General features: G+C 46.5%; 1 protein-coding gene across 2 annotated transcripts in view; it reads right to left on the bottom strand.

Moving 5' to 3' along the window:
• LRRC1 (leucine rich repeat containing 1) overlaps positions 1 to 12160 on the bottom strand; it is a 106580-nt gene extending 94420 nt beyond the window's left edge. For both annotated transcript variants that reach the window (XM_037392321.1, XM_037392322.1), the window contains exon 1: positions 11625 to 12160. In XM_037392321.1, the coding sequence (XP_037248218.1) occupies positions 11625 to 11783 (159 nt within the window). In that variant the 5' untranslated portion in view covers positions 11784 to 12160. The remainder of the gene's footprint in view (positions 1 to 11624) is intronic.
• Positions 12161 to 26564: the final 14404 nt, after the last annotated feature.

Below are 26564 nucleotides of genomic sequence, written 5' to 3'. Positions count from 1 at the left end.
ACTAAATGCTTACTGTGTTAAGTAAAATGTTTCCATAAAAAGGCTACTACTAACAGCAAAGAGAATTAAATTTAGAACCTTTATGAAATCCACTGCCTAATTTGCAAGATGGGCCAGCATGAGCAGCAGAAATTAGAACAAGAGGAAGAATAAAACTGCAAAGTAAATCCTGTTTCAGGGTTATATTCACACAGGATAGAAAAAGATAAATTTTTTTGCCACAGTGCAGGCACTGGAGCTATTGCTGATGAGCTTAAAAATCTGCAAATACTTGTTCTTACGTCAAGTTTCACTTAGACACCAATATGGATTTTCAACATATGCATGCTGCCTCAGCTTTTAAGGTTTCTTCAGGAAATTACAGTATTATATTTGAACAGGAATTAAGTAAATTACCAAGACACAGTACGTTACCAGGTCCTGTTTCTTGAACACCACCTATATTTATTTCACCCATTTTCCAAATCTATACCTGACCAGCTAAAGGATATCTGCACTTTAGAATTAAGAAGTGACACACAGTAATCTAAATCTAGTTTAACTCCTAATTGCATTCCTGTTTCAAATCTTACTTTAGGCTCCACTTTCTCTTCCTACGTTGTAAACAAAAATCAATGGGGGAAGCCTTTGCTTTATTTGTTCACTTCCATTCACCAGCCTATATGTTCTCCTCCAGCCACCGGAGAAGGAAAATTGCAATCAATCCTTCCCCCACCCTTTTTATACTGCCTCAGAAAGACCTTGGAAAAAGGTCTGTCTTCAGGCAAACAGAAGCAGAAAGTGCAGTTTGATTTTGGTAAGCAAAGCAGTCAACAAGATAAGGATCAAGTCCATGAAATAACCTCGCAGCACAGCTGACACAATGCTTTCCAGCTCCCCAGCAAGATCCCCAACCACTTTCTTTTGGTCCCTAGAAGTTACTTTTTTGCCTTCACTGTTGCACAACTTCCACAAGAGATGGGAGAAAACCAGTCATCCTGTAGGCGAACACACTGCCTGGGCGGGACACTAGGAGAAGAACAGGGATTAAATCACATAAAGCACAAGACAGCACTGAATTCAGGTGTTCTGCATCCTGGGGATGTGTTCAACAGCCAGGCTCTGGTACAAGCATACATACAAACACATCCCCCTGCCTGTCAGAAGGCGCAAAGGCGAAGAGGGAAGGGCAAGCTTTTCCTCACTCCACCCCCACCCCACTTTTGTAGAAGTCATCAATAGTCAATTCCTTGACAGCCCACCAGTAAGGGAACACTCAGTGCTAGGGATTCAAAGGGAACACCTGATGCCCTACGCTAACCAACTGGTGGTACTTCAGACACTGCTTCTACTCTGAAGTCAGCCAGCAGACACACCAGCCCAGAGCTGACTAGAGCCACGGCCACGCTTACACTCACAGCAAGCTGTAATGCACCCTGCCCTCCACTCAGACCTCGGGACACTCCCAGTCAAAAGCCAAAACTAACTGGTAAGCAAAAAACTCTTTCTAGGATGCAGTGCTGTACATTGCCATCTTAAAATCCACCCCAGAGACTCCTGACAGTAGCATGAGCGAGAGTGCTGAGGAAAACCAGCAGGAGCACAGAAAGCAGACACCCTCCCCTAGAAGCACATCCTGACTGGTTGCACAATGAAACACTGAGGAACCTGGATCCCACTCTGGATTCATGAAGGCTGTCACAAGCTCCGGGCAGGCTCCAGTGAAGTCTGGTATGGGCGTTATCAGCTTGGCATCTCCCACAAAGCCCGCTATCAACATCAAGATCCCTCAGGTCACTCCACCTGCTTTCGCCTGTGAGCAGGGACAGCTCGTGAGGGCAACAGAGTTCCACAAACATGGATACCACATGATCCACTGCACCAGAACCACTCCAATTTTCAAACAAAGTACTAAGTGAGGCACTGAAACAATTTCTCAGGGCAGGGACTAATTCACAGTGCAGCACAGCACAGCCATCCATCACGCCGCTGATGACTCTGTATCTAAATGTTACTGGAATCAGCTGATGAATTTCCTCTCAAGCCATGAGATTCAGCCGCAACTGGTGATGGACCATGGTATGCAGACTTCTGCCCACCTACTAGGTGACAAGCCAGCAAATGGACAACTGCTCCACGCAACTGAGGTCTCTAATTCTGTCTTCACATGTGTCATGGCAAAAACAGAAGTGCTACAGATTTTTGGCATGATGAAAGACTGTTTCACATGCCCAAACCATGCTTGTAGAATACGCTGAAGCTGTACTTTGGTCTTGTAGCATCCTAGAACCAACTTTGTCATCATGACTATAAAGGCAAGATTGCATACAAGACATTCAAGCAGGAATCCATACAAAACATTAATAAAACTACTAGGTTTCATGACAAGAGAAAGTATTAATGAAAGATCACATTGCATGGGCACGTAGTCTGAACCAAACCAGACGCTGCAACTGCTGTTGCCCCCTCCAATGGATGCTTAAAAGGCCGACGTGAAGGCTCAGCCAGGCAGAAAGGTTGTGGAGGAAGGGTCTAAAGGAGACAGAGCAAAAATTATTAAATGATGCCTCACTAAATCTGGCATTCAACATCTACCCACTGCATTTCTGGACCCTATTTTCAAAGCACCTGGCATTTTCTGAACTACAACGATGGGCCAATTGCAGGTTCTAGTCTCGGTTGTTACCATCCATTTTAAAAAATGAACAAGGGACTATCCACTCTCGAAAAACAATACACTGCAGCACTGAATCAAAATGCTGCTCTGCCAAGCGACGTATTGAACAGGTTGCCTCACACTGTTTCCCAGCAAGCAAGGATTTACTTTCTCTTTTATGTCGATTAAGCAGAGGCAACAAAGGTTAAAGAGCACTTGATGCCATAGCCATTAAGAGTACAGTGATGGAAGGGACTATGTCTGCCTTTGAGAGAGGCCAGAAAACATCTGCTACAACAAAATATGGATTCATTGCAGTTAAATGCATCTGCCATTTGGAGAAAAAAAAAAACACAAAAACAAACAAAAAAAACCAACAAACACAGATTTAATCTCACTAATGAATCTGTAGTATGCATTTTTCCAGTATACAACCTTGTTGGCAGGAGGCAACATTTTTTTTTTAGGCCAACTGATATAATTAGAAAAATAACTCTATGTATAATCATAACATTTATTTTAGAGCTAGAGATGTATAATCTTTGCCCAGAAACCTTGTCTTATGTGTGTACATCACATGGAGAAGGGGATGCTACTGATTTACTACAACAATACACCCCCTTACAGGAAAAAAAAAAAAGTTAAAAGTATTGAAATATAACCACCCAATTACCTTCCCCCAACTGAGGTCAAAAATCAGTAGAACTCAGCTGTTACTACAAAAAAACTGCCATTAGAAAATATTTAAAACCAAGCAGACTTCAAAATCTTCTGAACAATCTCAAGGACATTAACAGGGAAGTCACACTTTGTAGGGGAGACCAGACCAAGTTCTCCCTCTGCTCCCATCAGACTGCAGTCTTTCAAATTTGATGTCAAAAGGCACAGCATTTTCCTCAAGTCTTAAGCAATACAGAAGAATCCAGAAAAGATGAATCTGGAAGCTAGCAGAAAAACTAGAGATATTTATCTGGCAATCAACTTATTTGGAGCCTTCAACACCACGTTCTGTTTAGAGGGTTGTTAATATAAGAATCCTTAATGTTGGTTCTCTAAAAACCATTATTTATTTTACTAATTCAAGCATGCACTGCACCTACTACTAATTGACTATGCTCACAAAAGATTTTTACAAAAGGTAAGTATTCCCAAAACACTGAAGCTGTAAAGCTGCCGGTGTTCTTGGCAGTATTTTATATAGCATTTGTCATACTTGCAAAAAAAATCTTAAACTTTCAATAAAACTACCTTTACTGTGTGCATACAGTCTACTTCAGTTTCCACACAGTGGCACAGTTCTGTCTCTGACATTAACTGGAAGTATATGCTTGTTCAAACTGTATCGTACTATTTCTTCAAGGATTTACAGCAAGATGTGCAAAACTACCATGACCTTATCAACGTTAAAAGTAAAACTCAATTAAACATTTGAGGGTAACTAAACAGTGGAAAAAACATGACAACTCTGTTTGCATCATTAAAAACATCCAAGCTAAAGACAGGTAAAATCTTTTATATGCCTGTTCTCTATAGAATCATAGAACAGCTGAGGTTGGAAGGGACCTCTGGAGATCAGTTCACCCAAACCCCTTGCTCAAAGCATGACATCTAGAACAGGTCACCCAGGACCATGTGCAGTCAGGTTTTGAGCACCTCCAAAGATGGAGGCTCCACCTCTCTGGACAACCCGCGCCAGCGTTTGACCACCCTCACAGTAAAAAAAAAAAAAAAAAAAGTGTTTTCTTATTTTAGACAAAATTTTCTGTGTTTCAGTCTCTGTTCATTGCGTCTTACAATGTCACAGGGCACACCTTTGAAGAGTTTTGCTCTGTCATGTCATCTTTACACCCTCTCACTGGGTATTTATATTCACCAGTAAGATCGCAGGAGCCTTTTTCTTCTCAAGGCTAAACTATCCCAGCTCTTTCAGCCTCTTCTCATGACAGATGCTCAAAGCCCTTAATAGTCTTTGTGGCCCTTTGCAGGACCCATTCCAGTATGCCCATGAGGGAGTACTGCTGGCTCATGGTCAACTTGTCCACCAGGTCACCCAGAGCCTTTTTCTGAAAAGCTGCTTTCCAGATGGTTGGCTCCAAGCCTGTACCGGAGAACAGTTATTCCTCCCCAAGTGCACACAGGGCTTTTTATTTCTCTTTACTGAGCTTCATGAGATTTCTCTCTGCCCCTTTCTCCAGCCTGTCAATGTCCCTCTGAATGGCAGCATAAACATCCTCCTTATCAACTACCTCCAAGGAGATCCCTGAACAAGCCAAAATCTGATTCCTGAAGTGTGATGCTGCTTTTTGCACTGTTTCCTCCTCTTGTGACCGTGAGATGGTGGAGTTCAGGATCCTTACAGCCAAGGTGACCATGGTCACTACAGCCACTACAACTCTGACCTTCGTATCTCAACCTGTCCTTCCTTGTTTACGAGGGCCAACAGAGCACCTCTGTCCATTGACTCCTTGATCACCCGCGTTACGAAGTCATCAATGCACTCCAAAAAGCTCCTGGATTGCTTAAGTCCCGCTGCATCATCCTTCCAGCAAATGTCAGGGTGGTTCAAGACCCATGTGAGGACCTGGGCCTACAAACATGAGGCTTCTTCCAGTTATCCAAAGAAGGCATCATCTACTACTTCTTCCTGATCAGGCAGTCTACAGCAGACACCCAAAACAATGTCACCCACTAATCCCAGCCTGCTCTCAGCTGGCCCATCTCCAGGCAAAGCTTCACATATCCCTACGGCTCTCTCACGTAAGGGCAACTCCCCCTCCTTGCCTGTATCCACCCATTGCAGAACTCCAGTCACGGGAGATATCCTACCACGTCTCTCTGATCCCAATAAGATCTATAAATTTTGAAAAAGGAAATAAAGCTTCTAGGTGTTTACAACTTAAGAAGGGATGGTTACAACCCATGAGTTAAATTTAAGGAGAAGTGTATGGTATCATTTCTTTCCATAGCAGATTACTGGCCACTGACCAAGCAAGCATCTTTCAGGCTTACGGTTGCATAATGGGAGAACAGTGAAATTTAGCCTAAACGGGGCTTTTTTTCCTGAGAAAGAGGTGTGGTTTGGGAAGAACAGAGGTACTTTTTCTTCAGGAGCTTTCACAAGATTTTGGTATGATAACAGCACCCTGGTTTTCAACACTACATGTAATGAGATACAGACACTGCCCAAGTCGAACGCCAAGCAGCAGCACACCATCGGCTTCTCTAACACAAAAACTGGGGCATGGGAGGAGACCAGGGTTTAACCAGGTCTCTTGGAGAAGGGGTATCACATCAATCAATTAACTCTACAGAGAAGCTTTAGCATGTAACACCAAGAAAAATCACAGATGACAGGTACAATCTGTAAGCACAAACAGAGAAGTGAAATGATTCAGTTGCATCAAATCAGGTTTACAAACAGCACATAATACAGACAAACTCTTCCCAAAAGAAGAGTTCAGCAGAATCTTAAGCCAAATTAAGTGCATACATAAAACTTTGAAAATTATTTTTTTTGCTATTGGAGTTTTCACATAAACAACATCTGCAAAAAGTCTCACGGGAAAGTGGTCTTTACCCTTTGAGTAGAACAAGTGCACAGTAGCAAGATAAAACCGCAGCAAAACAAGAGTCTCTAGCACCAACCAATGCGAAGAATGCTAATGATGCAACATAAAAGCCAAAATATAATACTGCATTCAAAGGTTCACAAGATATTCCTTTTACCAGTGGAAAAAAAATATGCTGAGATCCAGTTTTGTACTGCAAATTCTATGCACTGAGAAATTAAGTTGACAGGATGTACTGGCCCTTAAATTCTCATGTACAGGAGTAGGAAACAACATTTCATCAACTGCAGACTGATATATAGATTTGAAAGTATTTTATTTTGATCTGATGCTTTTCATTAGAGAACCTATTGAAATGCATCACGCAGAATGTACTGTTTTCTTCTATCAAAGCAATTTGCCAGAAAGCCCACTCTTCAGTGAAGTATAGCTCTTGACATGTAGCAAATGATATACTACACACCACAGCTTGAGTTGAAAAAGCCTTCAAGTTTTCATTTGTAAGGAAAATAAAAATGGTCCAGATTTAGAAAAAAACAACCCCCAAACTACACTTTTAAGTCTCTCCATGCACACTGGTGACCACATACTATGTTTTTTTCCCAATCAAATCAAATACAACGGAAGGCACTTAGGATCCAACACAGGAGAAGGAATTATTTCAGCAAGTTAACAGCCATGCTCTACCACTGGCCCTATACAAAGCCCTTCCTTTTGAGACCGAAGGGTGCAGCTCTTTAATTTGTCTTGTAAAGCAGAAGTGGTGAGAAGCATGCTGACAGCTAGAAATTGCTGTTCTGTGGGAAAACAACCACATCTGCCAAGAAAGACTAGAGAGACCTCAATATTGTGGAAAACCACTAGCAGCTTAATAGTACACAGCCTGCTCCCTCCAGCACATCCCACCAGGCTGGCTTATCCTGCAGGAAGGGCAAGAGCAGAAGAGGGAACCTGGGAGGCAGCAGAAAGAAAGGAGAAAGAGCAGACTACAAAGAACAGCTGGGGGAAAAAAAAAGTTTGCAAGGGCCGTCAAGAACCCAGCATAGAAGGAACAGGAGAGGAAGCAAAGAATCAGAAAAACAAGGCAGACAGAGCTGTTTAGGTCAGAGGAAGGAAGCAAGATCCTTGAGACCTCAAGGACAGGGGAGGATGGGAAAGTATGAACACACAGGGCAAGGAGTCTGAGACATCAGCCTAGGGACAGACGAAGGTCGTTGTCAGCATTAAGCACAAGTTCTCCATCATGTAACTGGGGAAGCGAGGGAAGAAGGGATTCAGAGATCCAGCGGGGCAGTTAAGGAGACCTGAGGAACGAATCAGTGTACTGACATGGGAAACCAAAAGGACCCCTGTGCAGTAGCCAAATAATGTAAAAAAAATTGTAAGTTAGTGTACAAATATAAATAATTAACTGGTATTCCTGAAAGGCTGACAGGTACAGCTTAGGGAAAAAAAAAAAAAAAAAAAAAAACCAAACAAACCAAAAAAAAAAAAAAAAAAAACCCAAACACGGTACTTGTAGGGAAAAGAGGGTCAGAGAAAAAGAGTTCTTTTCCTGGGCCACATATGCATTAATGCATAAGGGAACAAACAAGGGGAGGAATGGAAATAATGGGGGCTAAAGACATCTCCCTCTGCTTCCTGGACATTTCTTTTCAAGTGTTTTCCAGATGAACCCTTCCTGCCTCTCTCCCCTTAGAAAGAGGTGAAGAATTCTACCACAAATTTTGGTCTGCCAACACAACAAAAATAAACCCAACCAAGTGATTCTTCTGAAATAATTCCAGCATATTTCTTGTTTCTCTTCTCCTCAGGATACTTCAGGCGACTCTCATGATTTACAATGCAATATTGCCGGGCCTTTCTGCTAGTCCTTTCCCATAGAGACAATACAGCAATTCTTTGTCTACTGTCTTCTGAAGGGATTTTTGTGTGTTTTCTCTGTTGGGTTTTTTTTGGTAATAACCTAACACAGATCATGCTCTACTGTCCCCTAGAATAATAGAGGTTTAAAGTACGCTAGCAAAGACTGTAGGTTAAATAAAGCCTAAGACTACTTCTGTACCTGGAGTGTATTCTTATACTGGTGTATTGGAGAAAACCAACCAACCACCTTTCATTGATCCTTAACAGAAACGAGAGCAGGAAGAAACAGGGGTGAAGAGGGGATGCGTGTGCATCCAACACAACTTGCCCCACCAACTTGAGAAAAACACAGCAAGTCCCTGTATTCCAACATGCCACTTGCTGATATTTATCTGCCTCAGAAGGCTTTACCTTTGAAGGGATGAAAAAAAATTGCAGGAGCGGAAGGAAAGCCGATGTCTAGAGATAAAGCCATCATCACTGTCTCAGACTTGCTGCATGGCAAAGCTGGGAAAAGAACTCAGGAATATCTACTTGGTTTCAGAGGAGTATTACAAGACCTCCTGCCTGCTGTAACCGCCGTTTCAGACCACACCGGCCCCCACAGGGAAGACAGACTCTGAACTACCAGAGCAGGGCAGCAGAGGTGGGATTTTCCACACCCACTCAACTATGGCAACTTCTGCTGCAAGTCACAGCGTCTACAGGGCTATTCTTCTTCAGCATTTCAAGGTGAGCCGTTACAGCAGCAGTTTCCTAAGGCGGATTGCAACCATCTCAGTGACACAAACACCTTACCTGTGTTACGGGATACATTACAGCATCAGCACAGCCCACAGATGATTCACCTGGAATCAGCACAGATCACTGTGAACTTCAGGACTTCATCAAGTACGGGAAAACATCTAACTAACCAGCCACTGAGAGTTAATTAAGCAAGTCTCCTGACTTGCTTAGGCCTGAACTGAGCCCAAAACCAGTCTGATTTTGTATTACTGCCTTTATACACATAGAGAAGAAACTTAATGGAGCTAAGGTAAAACTAATCTAGTGCATTACACTAGATTAAGAGCCTAATGACCATTAAGATCTATGCTGGCCTAACAGTTTGTTAATTACACACCCTAACGATTTCCCTCATGTTTTCTCTACAAGTGGTATGATGTACCCCAGCTTTTTATACTTATTCCCAATTCTGTATCTGTACTTTGCACTGACGCCACCCTTTTAATGTAAAGGGGAATGAACAGTGTACTTTGCAGCCACCTTCCACAGCAACATCTTCCACTACTGTCCTGAACCTGATTCCTATAGTAAAATTTTTAAAACTATTTGCTGGTAGAAATGTTAAACAGGGCTATTCCCGTCTGTTTCCACCTTCAATAGATCAGTTTCACATTCAGGACTGCAGCTGTATTTTTGTACCTGAAAATCCTTCAGAGTCAACACTTACCTGAGATAAGGGCACTACGTTCCATTTATCAAAAAACATTAATGAAGGAACTGACAAGGAAAGTTCATAGGTTTGTGCAGGAAGCCCTAATAAAAATGCCTTCCTGCATTGCTGACAAGGCACAAAGTACTCAGGACAGATACGAGTATGTTTCTGTGGTTGTATTTCATCAAATTCCTCCTAGTCCAGCTAAAAACCCACAAACATATTCCTACAGTATATTTAGGCACTCCTGTAATCTGATCCATGCACATTAAAAAAAAAAAAAAAAAAACCAGAAATCTTTCTGACTTCAACTTTTGCTTGATTCCACTGCAATGCCAAGAAGCCCAGGTTGCCTTTTTTTTTTTTTTTACCCCCTCAGCTATTTTTACATGCATGTGACTTAGCATGTACTCACACGTAAGTAATGAGAAGTGGTCTTTTTAGCCATCAGAGGACAAAAAAGGCTTACATTATGGTTCAAGGAAGAGGAGAAACAATGAACAGTTGCACTCTATTAATAGAAATAAATACCATAAAATACCATAAACAACAGACATCGTTGCGCAAATGTGCACAGCAACCAGTTTGTGGTGTATTTTCTTATATATATTTTTTTTTTAAAAGTGCCATAGGTCTCAATGGGATTTCAGTCACAGGCACATTTGATACCTCTGCAATAAGATGCGTACAAGCCCAAAAGCCAACACGAAGAAGAAAAGTCTAGTACAAAGAGACTCCCGAGCCTAATCTATGTGCAAAGCCAGCAGAAACTACTGGAAGTAAAAATAGCACACAGAGAGGCTGTGTAAACCAGTTTTGCTCTGCTTCAGAAGGATAAAGAGCTCAGTCGCAACGAGATGCAAACTCGCACCTAGGTTTTCCAAAAGAAAGCGCCTAATGCAATACATCAGTTCAACTGAACACCTTCACTAGTGTCTAGAGGAAAACCTCTCCACCATGACTACTCTTGCTACACTGAGTGAAAAAACAGTTAATGTGAGTGAACCAAGTTTAGAAAAAGAAAAGTAAGACTGTGTAAGTTTTGGTATGAACAGACCAACTTTGATACAGGTGGAAACAAAGGTGCTTTTGAAAATTCTTCTGGCTAGCAAGTTCAGTTTCTTGGATGCCAAGTTAGAGCTCACACACTTTAAAGGCGCAGCTCCCAGATAACTCTTCCCCTGCAGCGCCGAACTCTACCAACCATAGCTCACAAAGGTGTCCAAAGTTTAAAGAGGAAACACCGAAAAATGCTGGTGGTTGATCAAGCCAAAAGCCAAGCACTCCTCCCACTCGCCCCACACCCGTGGATCCATCCCCACAGTGCCTCACGGCCATCGCCCATCGCCCCGATGGCGTCCCTCCAGCAAGGGCCAGCCGGCCAGTGCCACTGGCGGGTGCCACCTCCACGCTGCACCACCACACTGAACCAAAAGCCAGTTCACCTTTGACAGCTACCAGAAACGCGTTACGCGCAAAAATCTGGCTGCGTGTTTCGGGCAAGAAGCAAAGCACTGCCAGCTGTGCAGGGCTTGCACCGAGAAAAAGCAAATGCTCATTCGCCTCTCGTGGTTTTGCACGATGAAGTTTCGGGCAGCGGAGGCAGGCACGGGAACGCTGCTATCTGCTGGGGGGGTGCCTTTCCCTCGTAGGGAGCAGATAGCATCGATCAAAAGGAGAAAAAAGGGGAGGGTTTAATACCCTCCAAAGTCTCGCAATTCCGATGACGTGAGCGTTAATCACGACACACACTCCCGTCCCGCGGCTCCAGCCCCAGCACCGCTGCCCTCCCACCGGGGCGCCTCCCCCCGCCACACGCGGGTCCCCCGGTTTCGCTCGTGAAAGCCCGTTTCCCACCGGCCGGCGACGACATGCGAAAAGCTGACCCGAGGCTCCGGGCTCCTCCGTTCACCCCCGGGGTCACCGCCACAGGCTGACGGCCCCAGCCGCCCCTCATCGCGGCCTCGGGGCGGGCGCGGCGGCGCCTCATCCCGCCGGCGCCGGGCCGGGGAGCTCGGCGGACACCTGCCGGGGCGGCTCACCTGCGGCCCCCCGCCCCGGCGGCGCCGGGACCGGCCGTCCCGCCGCCGGGGCCCGCCCCCCCGCTCCCGCTCACCTTGGGCAGCTCGCGGAGCTGGTTGGCGTCCAGCAGGAGCTCCTCCAGGCTGCGGCTGTAGCGGTAGATCTCCTCGGGCACGGCGGCCAGCGAGCAGTGCCGCTTGTCGATGGACTCCACATGGCGGTTGCACCGCCACAGGGGGATGCAATGGAACATCGCCCCGCCGGGGGGGCGCCGGGCCGCCGGGGGCCGCGGGGCGGGCGGCGCCGCCGCTCACCGCCGCCCCCGCCTCCCCGCCGGCCGCGGGAGCCGCTGCCCCCTCGCCGCCGCCGCGCAGTGCGGGTCCCGGCCAGCCGCCGGCGGCTACCCGCATCCAGCGCGCCGCCGCCGCCGGCGGGAAGCGGCCCCGGGCGAGCGCGGCGACCCGGGAGAACAATGGGCGGGAGCCGGAGCGGAGCGGGGCGGCGGGCGGCCCTACTGCTCCTCGGCGGGCCGCTGCCCTCCCCGCAGGGGCATCGCGGGGCGCCGGGCGCAGGGCTGCTGGCGGCCGCCGCGCATTCCCGCGCCTGACCCGGAACACGGGCGGCTTCTCCCCCTCCCCTCCTCCCCCGTCCCGGCTGACATCAGCGGGGCCGGGCCCTGCCGCCCCGCCCCGGCCCGCCCCGGCCCCGGCCCCGGCCCGCCGGCCCGCCCGGGGAGGCGGCCAGCCGCCCGCACCCCCGCCGGCGCCGTCTCGCCCCGGGGAGCCGGGGGCGGGCGCCCGCACAACTTTCTGCCAAGGAGGAAGCCGCTCCGGCACGGAGTTTCCCCGGCTGGAAGTGTGAAGCCCTGCCCCGGGGCGGCCCCGCTCCGCGCTGGGCCCGGCGGGGCCGCGGGTCCCAGGGGCGCAGCCGCCGCCGCCGCGCAGGGTCCCCTGCAGCTGCCGGAGCCCCCTCGGGCCGGATTTGCCGGCGGTGGCGGGGGTCGGGGGGTGCGCTCGGCCGGGCGGTGTGCCGCGGTGTGCAGTGCCGGGCAATGCCGCCAGCCGGGTCGGGCCGCTCGTTTCACCCGCGTTCGGACACGCTGCGCCCTGCGGTGCTCGCAGACACCGCCCGGCGGGGTGCGCGCAGGCTGCGCTAGCGCTCTCCTCCCAGTTGCTGGCACGCAACGCTATCTGGAAAGTCGTGTAATAGAATGTATGGAACGCTGGCTAGGTGCGGTGGCCGTGGATGGTGTTTTTTCTCTGCATTTCTGTGGTATTAAAAAAAAATATATACTATCGCATTGCTGTGGTATTAAAAAAAAAATAATCAATATACTGTCCTCAAGGCTTTCTGAAATAAGGTTTTAAAAACCCACTTCCAGCAAAGGTCGGCCGGGTGAGCAAAGGTGAACAGGGCGGCAGCTCTGCCGGCGGCTGCGGGCTCCTGTGGCCCTGCTCCCCGCACTGCTGCGTGGGGCCGGGGCCTGGGCCTAGCCGCAAAACCCAGCCCTCGTTGTTCTGGTTGCATAACAGCAATTCTGTAATCTACACAGTGACATAAAATACTTTTGAAAACAGGCAATTAACATCAGAGCTGCTCTTGAAATACTGCTAATTTCTTGCATAACGATAGCTGGGTGCAGGTACAGGAACAGGGGAGAGGGGGAACCTTGTGGTCGTCTCTTCTTCAATCCCCATGCGGTAATGACGGTACTTAATCTTATAAAGTTGCACTATATTTATGGTTGGTTTATTCTTAAATCATCTGGTAAATCTTGCAAGCTACACTTGTTTAATTTCTGTGGAAATTGCAGTGATCTGCCTATTTCTGGTTTTAGAAAGGACATTTTGGCAGCTTGTGTACTGTTCCTCTTTGCTAACCTACAAAACAAGAAACTTTTAAAATGTTACCATTTTCTTGGAAGTATCTTTAAAAAAAAAAATGGCCAGAACCAACAGCTTCTTTCTTCAATCATTATATCCACTAATTACAAAAAATATGTGGAACCTCCCAACATGTCTAAACATGTAAAGAAATTGCTGGCCTGTGGGGAAAGAACTGTAAATATTGCTGACCTGGTAACAACTGAACTGAAGTGGTTTTCTAGAAAGCCGCAGGAAACGATCTCACTTCTGACCATGCCATGATTAAAAAATGTGTGTTGGAGAGAAAGGGTCAGCATTTTACCTCAGAGGGCCATGACTGGGTTTCTGGCTTAATTTTCGTCCGCTGCAAGTGTACGAATCATTTACAGCATACACAGAAAGAAAGCTGCAGTTGATCTTTTCCATCCCACACTTGAAAATCATTACCTAATGGTATTCTGAGCAGGGCTTGGAGATCAGTTCCTTCAGTATCTGCAATATTTTGAGGCAAAGACTCCCTCTGCTCCTGCGGTACCTGTGCAGGGAGGGTTCATAGATGTGTTCACATGTGCTTGGAAACGGGGCAGGCACATGCCAACACTCTCAAGCCTTCCCAGCCCCAGAGCAGGAGATTAGATAACTACAGGACAGGAGAAAATCAAACAAAGGTGTTGCACCTTGGCACAGAGCTTGGCAAAGGCAAGGATCCAGAGGCTGGCCAGCAGACCTCAGAGGTGGGGATGAGGAGGACCACCTCCACCACACTTTGCGGGTCCCAGACAGACCAGCCCGGCGCTGCAGATACACATCTTCCAGTTACTGCTGAGGATGGTCCTCCCTGAGGGCAAGCACGGGGGGGGCAGGTTCAGAAAATAAAGCTTCTCATGGCAGCTCCAACCCAAACTCTGATACAGGAGGTGTCTTGAACTGGACGCAGGGAACACGGTGCTCTCAGCAGAGACTAACTGACACCTCCAACCAAGATTGCCTTGCCTAAATTCAACGACTATTACAGCTCCTCGGTGCCTTTATTCCTAGGGAACCCTCTGGAGAAGAGGGCCTGCTGGGGAGGTGTGCAGCAGGGCGTGTGAACACAAGAGGGCTGCAGCTGACTGCCCCCAGTACACTAAAGACATGCAGTTGTATATGGGACTACATCATAGGGATGGGGTGACATCAAAGCATTTAGAACTGAAGAACAATGTGACAAAGTGCCGAACAGAAGGCTGAACGAGTTGACTCCTGAGGTTCAGCTCTTAAGAACAGGCTCGTGAGTGGCACCTCAGGACCTCCCGTGCACTTTCTGCTCAGCTGGAAGCATCCACGTTGTCCCACAGCTGAGTCTGACACCAGGCAAGAGCTCCAGCGGTGGCATCTGTGGGAGGGATTTCATGCCAGCTTCTGGTGCTCTCTGACCCACCGTCTTCTGCACCATTTGGGAGAAATGCTCAGCACACCCTCCAGACAGAGAGGGCTTCAGATTCCAGCACACTGATCTGTCTGGAGGCTTGGAAACAGTTTGAGCCTTCCTTGCACGACACAGACACAAAGTTTGGCATGAGCTGTCACTTCTGCAGATGCTGTCAAGACTTGGTCTCGCTGTGACAAGTCTAGACAGTAACAGGAGGGCGGCAGTGACTATCGGGTGAGTCTGTGTACTTTAATGAAGGATGAGGCAAACTCACGCTTCTCACGAGTGTCAGGGAGTCCAGGGGACAGAGTGATGGCAAGAAAGCTTAATACTTACTTATGAGATCTGCCTTCACCAGCTGACACTCAATATAAGGATAAAGAGCCGCTTTCCCTTCTTTGAGATGGGCAGCTACTGTCATGGGGTCTTTGACAAAATCTTTGGGAGTTTAGGACATCAAATCAATGCCCCGGTGGGCCTCATCCATGGCACTCATGAAGATATAGCCTGAGACTATGGTATGGAAACAAGCATCAAGGAAGCCAAAAGGCAGACCAGCACCTTTGTTGAGCAGACAGTATTCTCACAGCAAAAAGCACCATCCTGAGCAAGTAAACCTTTGGTCAGTGCAATGAGTTACTAGCCTTTATTGTGCTGCACCAAGAAATAGCAGCAATAAAAAACCCTTCCCTAAACCAAAGAGACACCAGTTCTGTATCCTGTGTGGCCAGAAGAGCGACCTCATGCCGGGGCAGGTTTTGGTGGCAGCAGTCCTAGAAAAGGGGTGGGAAAAGAGAAGTGAGATACCATAAAGTAACTAGAAGCTATAACCAGGCAGGCAGAAATTGCGAGCAAGCAAAGGACAGCAAATTGCCAACGTCCATTCTAACACACACCTGACAACCTTCTTACTTGAGGCCAGTTGTGTCCCCCGGGGGCAGGAGAAGCCTTGGCCTCTCTGACAGCAGCAGTCCTGCTGCATTATGCATTTCCACGGCAAGCCAAGGTGTGGCTCACATGCAGAAGGAACTAAGGTCTGTTGCTCTCCCAGTTCTGCAGGGGATTACCTGGCTCCAAAGTGCCATTTGATAACTACTTGGTCTGTTTCACCTTCTTTTGGGTTTTTTGAGCTTTGTTATTTAAATCTTTCCATTCCCACTTTTTTTTTTTCCTTCCTGTTTAAGTACTTCTAGAAGTATTTTAATACTTTTATATATTGGTTAGCTGAATTTTAGTCACTTGGAACAATTTAATATTATTTTTATGACTCTCTCAGCAATGCCAAGAACCTTCAAGCTGTATGAAATCTGTAAGAGAGGTGATGCCACTACCTCTTCTGCAAAAGCAATGGATGAGTGTGACGAGCAGCTTTGTGCTTCTTTCCCGGCAGGCTGCTTTCCTCAGCCTCGAGTGGACAAGGTCAGACTTCTACCAACTCTGCTTCAGAGGGGAACAGATGGAGTCTGCTTTCACCGTGATACAGCATTTCACATTTCTTTCTGTCACCCGCACCGTGATCAGGCAACCCACGTCAGGTTTTGTGGCAGTCACTGTTGTCCTCGTTAAGCAGTGTTAAGGTGCATATAACAAAGGTCCCGCCCCCAGTTATTCGCAGCACATACACAGCAGGAGAAGAGCAAGCCCTCCTGCATGGGATTGCCAGCGAGGATGTCTTGCATGCAAGGGATCACCCTGCTGAACTGGTCAGTGTTTCCCGGGCTCTCTGTTGGGAACGACAGCAAGGGTACCAGTTACACATACAGTCACATCATAGCTGGAATCTGGGAGACAGATCATGACCGAAAAATTAATGGTTTATAGTCTGTCAAACAGCCATCCTTCAATCACTACCAGTCTGGTCTGGGTATGCAGCCAAGAACTTCAGTGCTGAAAATCTCACTTTCTCTTTCTAGATACCATCATCCTGTGTGCTTCTGAACAAAAAATTAGGTTTATGTGACTTTTATGGAATTCAGACAATGAAATGTAAGATATAGATAAGGCTGGCCTGATCTCGGGAGTATTCCTGGAAGTCATTGTTTGGAAGAAGCGAGAGCAAGGTCACGCTGCAGCTCTCCCTCCTTGGCACAGCTCAGACAGAATTGCTTTCTGGCTTGTCAAAAGGCAATTCAAGCAAACACCACCAAGTTTTAATTTGAGATACTTATGAAAAGCCCTAAAGCAAGGATATCCATGGGCTTGGGTGAATGCGGAGGAGCTTAGTGCTGCTACAAAGAAAGCAGCAATATTCAGAGTAACTTAACAGTGAAGTACATTGTGGGGTAGAGAGAAAAAAAAGAGAATGGATGGAAATAGATTTTGCATCAGCACAATTTAAGTAGTTCATACAGCTCATAGTTCAAAACTCACATGAATTAACACTAGGAAAAATACAATAAATGATAATAAAAATAAAGCAGGCCATGTTCCTGAAGCCTTTTTTGCATTTGGGGCTTCTTTCCTCTCACAGTCAGATTTCCTGACCCTCATTAGAAAGAAAGAGATGCAGTTACAGAGCACAGAGAAGCTGGGACAAAACAAGAAGAGTACAAGGGGAGAAAGACCCAAGTACTACAGGCAACGGGACCAATTTTGGGGATAATAATCTAACTAGCACTCGACTGCTGCTGGAAGAGTAGTTACCCACCCCCTCTGAACAGCTTAAATGGGAACAGTACTGAACCCCCAGTAAGGGCACTACAGCCTGCAGAGCTGCTGAGAGCCGGGCCCAGCAGGGTGCTGGAGTTCATTAGCACTGACATACTTCTCTCTGCTCAGTTGTACTGGCTGAGGACTCTGGTCACATTTACTCTCTGGTTTCTATTTAAATTGTTTAGAAGGGGTTTGTAAAAGCAGCAGGTAGATGTGACTATAAAGCACTCCCCTAATGATTACAGACCTATATATACAATTAAAAACTACGGTTACATCATCTCAAGTGCCACATCTACAAAGTTTCTGTTTGTCTGAAATAACTGACATAGAATAATACTAATATATTATTAGTACAAAGGCACATCTTAAGAGTTGCAAGGAATTATTATAGCCATAACGCCAAGCTTAAGCAGCACGTGCTCACGGCAATGCATTTAACACATTCACTGTGGTTTTACAGCATTATAAATAGCAATCACTGAGCAAAAGCTGCAGCATCTCTTCTCCTCTCCACCCCCACCCCCAAACGAATCGCTCACGATAACGTCAGCTTTTATTTGAACACAATGAGCTGTAATCACATGAGGTATTACTCTGATTTAATCCTGTTTGCTTCAGTTTGGTTTGTAAGGAGTGGCCAGTAATATGTGGTTGCATTGTGTCCGACGGTTTCTTATTTCACACAACTTTCAAGGGCTGACACCCCTCATCTTCTTTGGCCGGAAGAACAAAGCAATGGGTTCTGGCAGGTAAGGAGAAGAGATATTCTGGTGGCTGGGATGGTTTTTCTCCCTTCTTTTTATTTTTTTCCCTCCCGGTCGCTGGGCTGGCTGTCACAGCTGATGGATAGATTCTGAGCCTCAACCATTTTTTCAGGTTTTCACTATTTTCAGCTGGTCCAATACAACCAGATACAACCTCTTGCAGCAAATTTTGCCTCTCCAGCCACCATGAAGAGAACAAGTAGAGACACGAATTCAGGTCTGTGGTTTTGTTTTTTTTTTTTCAAATCAGCATCTCAGCATCATGATATAGCTAAATACCACTTGACTGTGTGTAGCTTGATGTTGTTTCCCATAGCCAACAGAGACAACTGTACTGCTGGATTTGGTATAAAATGAAAAGGCAGATACCAGCATGAGGTAGCTGCCCATCAGCCCAGCCTGGTGGTTTTGGTAGGCACTAAACCTCACCTTCATTTCATGCCGTTTCATTATCTTTATCCCCTGAATGATGAGACACCCTGCGCTGGTTTTGGCTGGGATAGAATTAATTTTCTTCACAGTAGCTAGTATGGGGCTATGTTTTAGATTTGTGCTGGAAACAGGGTTGATAGCACAGGGAAGTTTTTGTTATCGCTGAGCAAGACTTACCCAGAGCCAGGGTCTTCTCTCCTCCTCACCCCGCCCCACCAGCGAGGAGGCTGGGGGAGCACAAGGAGCTGGGAGAGGACACAGCCGGACAGCTGGCCCCAGCTGACCAAAGGGATATTCCACACCGTATGATGCCATGCTCAGCATATGAAGCTGGGGGAAGAAGGAAGGGGGGACGTTTGGCATGATAGCATTTCTCTTCCCAAGTAACCGTCACGCATGTGGAGCCCGGCTTTCCTGGGGATGGCTGAACACCTGCCTGCCCGTGGGAAGCGGTGAGTGAATTCCTTGTTTTGCTTCGCTTGCACACACGGCTTTTTCTTTACCTATTAAACTGTCTTTATCTCAGCCCACAAACTTCACTTTTTCCCCCAGTTCTCTCCCCCATACCGATGCAGAAGGAGTAAGCGAGCAGCTGCGTGTTGCTTGGCTGCCGGCTGGGGTTAAACCGCAGCAGATCCCCAGCTTCCAGTGGGCTCTCAGCCAGGTTGCATTTGGCATCATGAGGGTTGAGGGTCAGGAGGAGACACTGTCTCTGTTGGGGAAGCTGGGCTGATGCAGGGTGGTGCCAGCACACAGGCAGGAATGAGGAGCATCACTATGTGTCAAGAACTCGTATCAGGAGCATCCTTACAGCCCATCATTTCACATACTGATTGGTGGACCTGGAGAATGTTTTACTGATGGGAAGCAGAAGCAGCTAACACTGGTGCTAACATAAATTTGACAACAATGAAAAATATTTTGACTGGCTCATGCTTTTTTTTTTTTTTTTTTTTCCATGTTGTTCCTAATTTCCTTCTTCCTCTCATCTTAGCTGGAAGAGAATTTTAATGCCCTTAGAGTAGTCCAATGGGGTCTTATCTACAATTACACACACATACAATTCCACATTTATTAATCATAAATGCAAGTTTAATGGTGAGTCTACTCCACTAATTTTCTATAATGGTTATTTAGTTTGTATAATGCATGTTAATTAGGCAGTTGTATTTCGGTGACTTTTACGATTTCATCAAGTACCAATGTGCTCAGTTAAGACTGTTTGTGGGGTTTTTTTAAGAAAGTATTGAAATTAATTTGTAGGAATCCTCGCATGGAAGCACCATCACCCACCATGGATACTACTCACCTTTCAGTACATGATGTCCACTATTTCTTCAGCCATCATGCAAATGCAGATCTTTAGCCTGGATGTTTATTCAAGTTTTACATTCTATATTTCTATCTGCAGTTTTTAGCACTTCATCCAGACACCCCTCAGAGGCACAGGCTAACAGGAGACCAGACAATGGTGGAAGGGAAACCCAGCCAGCTTCAGCGTGCTGGTTGCAGCCACATAGTTGGAAAGAAGCAGCTTGTAATTTTGAAGCCTACACATCCGCAGCACCATGCCGCACAGGGCGCCAGGCTCTCTTGGCTCATGGCACAGGTTTGAATTCTCATCCCACTGAAATCCCAGTCCTTGTTGGGGGCTCGCTTGGTTTAGGCCATTCGGATATGTCAGTGCTTTCAGGTTTAGGAGCCATACAGATGGGGCTGTCACCGGGTGGAAATGCTGCTGGAATATGGGCTGCCCCGAAGAAACAGACCCTACCGAGGGCCCCCTTTCCTATGTATCGCTTTTCCCCCAACTTTCCCAACACAGCCATGCACATCCATGCAAACAGTCTTCTTCCCAGCAGGAAGGACAAGCTGCTGTCAAACAAAATCTCAGCAGACGGTTGATCCCAGGATACAGACGTTGGCCTAAAGGAGATCTGGCTGGATGATGTGGTTTTTCCTCAATTCTTTTGTCTCCCTCTTCCTCCCTGTCTGTCTCTGACAGGACTCACATGAGACTACATTTATTTTCTGGAAGGTAGGAAGCCCTGTGCTATATTCTGAATTAATCTTAGGGCTGCAAGCTGAAAAGAAGGGAAGCTGAGAGGACACAACAACTATAAATGAATCCAAAACCAAAAAGCATCTTGCCCTTTCTGGTTCCTGGAGACATGCTGTAAACACTGAACAGGCAGCTTCTCCTCTTGCACACAATGCCCAGCTGCTGCAGGTTTCCCCATCCTTGTCGGCCTCCCTGCTAAACTTCCGCAGCCAAAATTCCACCCCCCCGACCAAAAACAAAGCCCCTTTCTTTACACTTGGAAACTTCCCTAGGAAGGAGAAAGGCACCTTTCCTCCTTCTGTCATCAGGAGCCATGGGAAGAGCTGATAATCTCCATCGTTAGCTGGCCCTGTACTTCCTTTTGTAAGATCTAGTTTCTGCTTGCTTGCAACTTCCCCAGACTCCAACTGTCAGGATAATGTTTTCTACCTTATGTGTCTGACTCAGACTTAGGTATTTTTAAGAAAGTTTCAGCTAAAATGATGAGCTGGTTCTAAGAACACACCAGAAAATACGCTTCTGTACTGTGAAAAGAGGCACAGTAATTCTGCTACTGTGAGCATTTGCTTTGGGGAAAAAAAAAAAAAAAAAGAGTCCTTTTAGCAGAAAGGGCCACTGAGCAGAGAGCTCAGCCTCCTGTCACCAGCATTCCTTTTGCTGCTATAGCCATGAAACTTATCCAAGATTCCTCTAAAAAGAAAAAAATAATCAGTTCACATAGGCTCAGCAGCATGTGCACCTAACAAGCCTAATATTTAGCAGCTAAAAATCCCCCAAATCCTCCGTGGACTCAGTCTGCTCTGTGACGTGCTGCCAGGCTGCCCACGTGCCCCCCAAGAACGGTGGGAGGGCTGGGGGGGGGCTGTCCACACTGGGGCAGGGGGAGAAAGGGGGCTGTCTCCACTGAGGGTGGACACAAGGGGCAGGTGCTGTGGGGGACAGTAGCGGGGAGGAGCAAAAGGGAGGGGGCAGGAGAAGGGGGGAGCAGTCCCCAGAGGCACAGACCCCAAAGTGTCCTCAAGAGCTGGACCCCAGGGCGGACACTGGCAATTCCTTCCCAGACAACCTCGGTCTGCTGGCGGTTGTGGGGCTGCCACCCCCAGAACCGTGTTTCCAGCAGCAGGTGATGTCCTGGGGCACCTTCCAGGGCCTTTTCCTGCAGCGGAGTCCCAGCAGCATCCCACAGCCGGGATGTGCCGGGCTCATGGGGTACCCTCTGCCACAGAGGTGTCTCACCAGCACAATGCTGGAGCAGAGGAGCCCTCGCAACGTGCTCCCTGCAAGCACCAGCCAGAGCAAGACACCGGTTCATTAACCAGCTGAAGCACAAACAAAATTCCTCGCAGATCTGTTGTTAACATAGCAGGAATTTTTCTCCATATAGGGAATAAAGGCATGCCACCTGTAGCCTGGTGTGGCTGCTCAGTCAGTGATCTGGGACACAAACCACCAAACAGGAGAGAGTCACAATGTTTGCTCAGCCTTGTCCCATATTATAGCATCTCAGGGAAAAAAAAAAAAAAAAAAAAAAAAAAAGAAGGAAAAAAAAAGGTTTATTTTGAGTTCAGCCTTACAGGCTGCATCCACACTGCTTATTTTGAGGCAGATTTGATGCCTGTGCAAGCTACTTTGAGGACTGCTGCCATTTCTCAAGAGGTAAATCCTGGCTGCACCCTCAGCTTTAAAGGGCTCTGCGCTTCTCTAACGAGCTGTGTTACAGTTCAGCAGCTTCCATCTGTCTTGTCAGTCCTCTTGGCATCCAGCAGAAAAAAATGGCCCCAGCTCATTCCTAGAAGGGACTGAGTGTTGCCCGCTTGATGAGCAGATATATTTGCAGGCAGCCTGAGTAAAAGCTGCTTAAAAGGAAAATGTGCATGCAAGGATAAGGTTTCCCAGCCTACATGAACGTAGGTGTATCTGTAAATGGACACAGATCAATTATTGTTTTTAATTTCAGCTGCATCTAGGCTTCTGTACTGAGAAAGCAAAATGCTTTCTTTGCTGTAAATCTATGGTTTGCTGCTTGCAAAACTGTTAACCTCTTTTCAGCACTCCAAGTCAAATCTCCAGTTTTGCAATGACTAAAAGCAGCACCCCACATTTTCCAGAGGTCTTCAAAAGCTGCAAGAAGAAAGAGTAGGCAGATGCCCCAAAATCACAGTGGGCTTCAGCTCTCAAGGGATGACCATGAGCACCAGAAAGAAAACTGTTGGTCTCTGACCTCAGAACACAGATGCTGGACTCCAACTCCGTTTCTTCTTCATCCATATTCTCCACCACTGTTAGCGTGGCTCACAATGCCCTTCAGAACAACAGAAAAGGACCAGTAAGTCTTCTCCTCCAAGAGGGAAAAGGCTGAGCAGACCACAGGCTGCCACCAGTTCCTAAGCAGTTTAGAAGCTGAATTTTCAAGAGGGAGTAACTGAGATGCATCATCAGCATCATTAGCCTAAGGAGAGCAGCTTTCACAGCAGTATCACAGTTTCTAGAGCAGAGGCATGATATTTAATATTTATTATATTTAGATATGATCTCTCGCACCAGGATTGGAGCGAGCTCATTTCCAGTCAACCATAATCAGGTCCTTGGCTGCCAGCACCTCTGGAATGGGAGGACTTCTGCAACACGTCCTCTTCTGAAGATGCTTTTAACTCCTCACTGTGTCTGCAAAGCAGTCTGCTCCTCCTACACTCTGCTACTTCCCCAGTTACAGAAACATCAGCATGGTTTTGGGGTTAAGGTAACAACATTGTGACAAGCACCATGTCATCCAGATCTGCTGTGGTGGTTTTATCTCTGTCCTCCATCTTCCAAATCATTCTCTTGGCTCATCTGAATGTTACGTTTGTTTCAGAGTCCAGAAACCAGCACGGTTACTGATCCAGGAGCAAATCCCAGGACTCGGAGTCCTACCAGGAGCACCCCAGGTTTCTGCCCGCCTGGGCAGCTCTGGGCATGTGTCCACTTCCACAGGGGGCACGACGGCATGCACAGGGGGTGAGCGAGTTTCCATGAGGATCTACCAGTCCTGCAGAGCTGTGCAAGGAAAGATAACACATTCCTCTCTTTTTCTGAAGCACTCATCCAGTGCTGAACCACTGAAAAGAGACATTAGCAAGTAGATAAATAAATGCATACCTGGCCCCAGTCACCTTAGGAGACTTCAGCAGCTACAGAAGCCGATTCCTGCTGGAGATATGCCTCGTGTACCAGCATGGTAGGAATGAAACTACCATGCTGGTGCATGAAGTGTACATATCCAGTGTAAGTATGCCCATTTATACCAGAAGGAGAGTTTTCTTTATGAGGGAAAGAAGTCTAGCCTTTATGTTTCTACTGAATTTGTCCTAATTTCACGATTTCAAACAAGTGTTCACAGAGCACAAGCTGACCCCATCTTGGAAAGACGATGTGGTTTAACAGCAGCTTAAATTAGAGAAATTAAAAGCCAGAAAGCAAAAAGAAGATTTTATTTTTCTTGAAACTTCAGATTTTAAAACCCCAACAACAGAGATTTTCATTAACATGTTTTCCATGTTTCATGAACAGACATGAAATCCACGTGTGGCTACAGACAACCTTTGCCAATCTTTCTGCCAGCTCAGATTTTTATAAGTTGTTGGAGAGTGTCTGACAAGCATGTCAAATCATAATCAGAAGACAGGAATGTTTGGCAACAAGGATGGTGCCATTAGAACTGCAAGACTGAGGAGGCTGGTTGAGAGCTTTAGCTGCAGGGGTAGCTCCGGATGAGAAACACCCTCCATGATGGTGCAGGCAGGGGAGCCTGCAGCAAAGGAAAAGTGGGTGGTGATGGTTCATGAGCTGCAAGAGAAAGCAGGCCTGAGAAAAAGCAAAGTGAGGCTCTCTGGGCAGGTGTAGCTACGCACAGGGTGTGATGACCTATCGCGGACAAAGTCTTCGTGGGATGAGATCAGGACTCCTGTAAGCAGAGGGATACGCCCTTGGGAATTTGCAGAAACTTTGAAAAAAGAAAGCTGCAGTCAGAATCCACAGTAAAACCCACAATAAATGCACAAAGGTAGCCCTGGAAAAATAAAGAAATGTAATGAACTTCTTGGTGTTTAGGAATGCAAGAGTCCTGCAAAGCAAGCTGTTACATAAATCAGAAAAAGAGAGATGGAAAAAGGAGCAGATTAAATACATGTTCTGCATCCAGTAGGAGTTTAATTACCTTGAGAAGTGAAACCGATTCCATTGCTTTATGGGTGGTAAGCTTGGAGTTTGGCAATACCCAATGCACACAGAATATTTTTATGCAATGCTCTGCAAACTGTCAACAATGTGGTTTTCCAGCTGATCAACCTTTGCAGACCTTTGAAAATGAGGACATCCAGTGGCTGAACGTTATAACTGGGATTTTCATCAAGGATTTAGGTCTGGGGTAGAACCTCAGCAGTTATGCCAAATTTCTGCCCTTCACAGAGACCTGAAGTAGGCCATGTGTAGAATAAAGGCTTTTACAGAAGCCCTCTGCACGGGGGTAAATTCCACTTAATTAGAGGGCTCAAGGTTGTAACAAATTGTTTGAAGCAGGATCAGTAAGTATCACCCAGTAATACTTAGAATATTGCTTCACCTTTCTCTCTTTGCTTCCCTGTGATCATAGGCTCATGCTTTTATTTATATTATTAATAAAAAATAAAAAAAAGGCAAGCAAGCTTTCAAATCCCATCACGCTTCTAGTTTGGCCTCTAAGTCCCTTATTTTGTTACAGATGGTAAACATGGCTGTGAGTTTTAGAAACTCTTAGCACCTAACCAATCCCTCTGGAACCAATCAGTACAGCAAACATTGCACACCACGCTTTTAGTAATTTATCCTTAGATGCACCAGTTTGAATATTGACACCCAGCTCCTATATTACTATAATACTTAAAGACCAATTGCAGCAATTAATTGCGTTTCCAAACACATGTTGTAGGAGAGGAACTAAAATATTAATAAATGAAATTAATGCTTTCCTGCCATGAAAGAAATTGCAACAACCAATAACAATATAACATTCCAATACAATAATATTGTGCCTTGTGCAAACTATAGCAGAAACAGAATGAAAATATGTAAAAATCAAGAGTTACATCTAGAGGAAATGGGCCACTGGAGCTTTTGCACATATACAGGCCACGATTTCCCCTGGGGAGAGGCCATACAATATCACTGTTTGCAATAAGTAGTCTCACCCAACGTTAGGCACTGAATTTGGCAGCCAAGAATTGCAGAATTGTGCTGAGTTTCCAGGACGAGCTGAGTAAGGCCAGTGAGCAGAAAACCCCTTACCTTCCTCTGAAGTTGAACTAATATCTCTTGGGATTGTACCTACACACCCCAGAGTAAGCCCTTGAAGATTTGCCAGGTAGCCCTTCATATAATTCATAGCTCTGAACCAAGTACTGAAAACAGGGAATAAGAGCCCCCGGACCTCTGCAGCGTGGCACGCACAGCGCGGGTACGAGGGCAGAGACTTGTGCCGCCTCCACCTTCTGCTCACATCGCTCTTTCCCATCTAGGCTGATTGTGGCTCCCCACCTGCTTCTTTGCTCACCCTGGATGCGAGATGTCATTGAAGTTTAAGCCTAAATCTAGGCAGCTGCAGTCCTGTCCTGCTCCCCCCGCTCGCTCTCGTGCCCACTAGCACTAATGCTCACACAGGCACACTATAAGCAGTTCAGGGAAGCTTATTCAGCTGGAAACCAATCCAGCCATCCTGAGTAGCTGTATCAGCTCCCTGAACCGCTTCAGTTCCCTATTCCATGGGACAAGTACCAATTTGATATAATTTTCATCATCTGCATGTTTTTAGACTGAGGCTTCAGACTTTCAG

This window comes from Falco rusticolus, chromosome 6 (assembly GCF_015220075.1).
Source record: "Falco rusticolus isolate bFalRus1 chromosome 6, bFalRus1.pri, whole genome shotgun sequence".
Taxonomy (NCBI): domain Eukaryota; kingdom Metazoa; phylum Chordata; class Aves; order Falconiformes; family Falconidae; genus Falco; species Falco rusticolus.
Note: the sequence above shows the minus strand (reverse complement) of the source record. Positions and strands in the feature narration are given on the sequence as shown.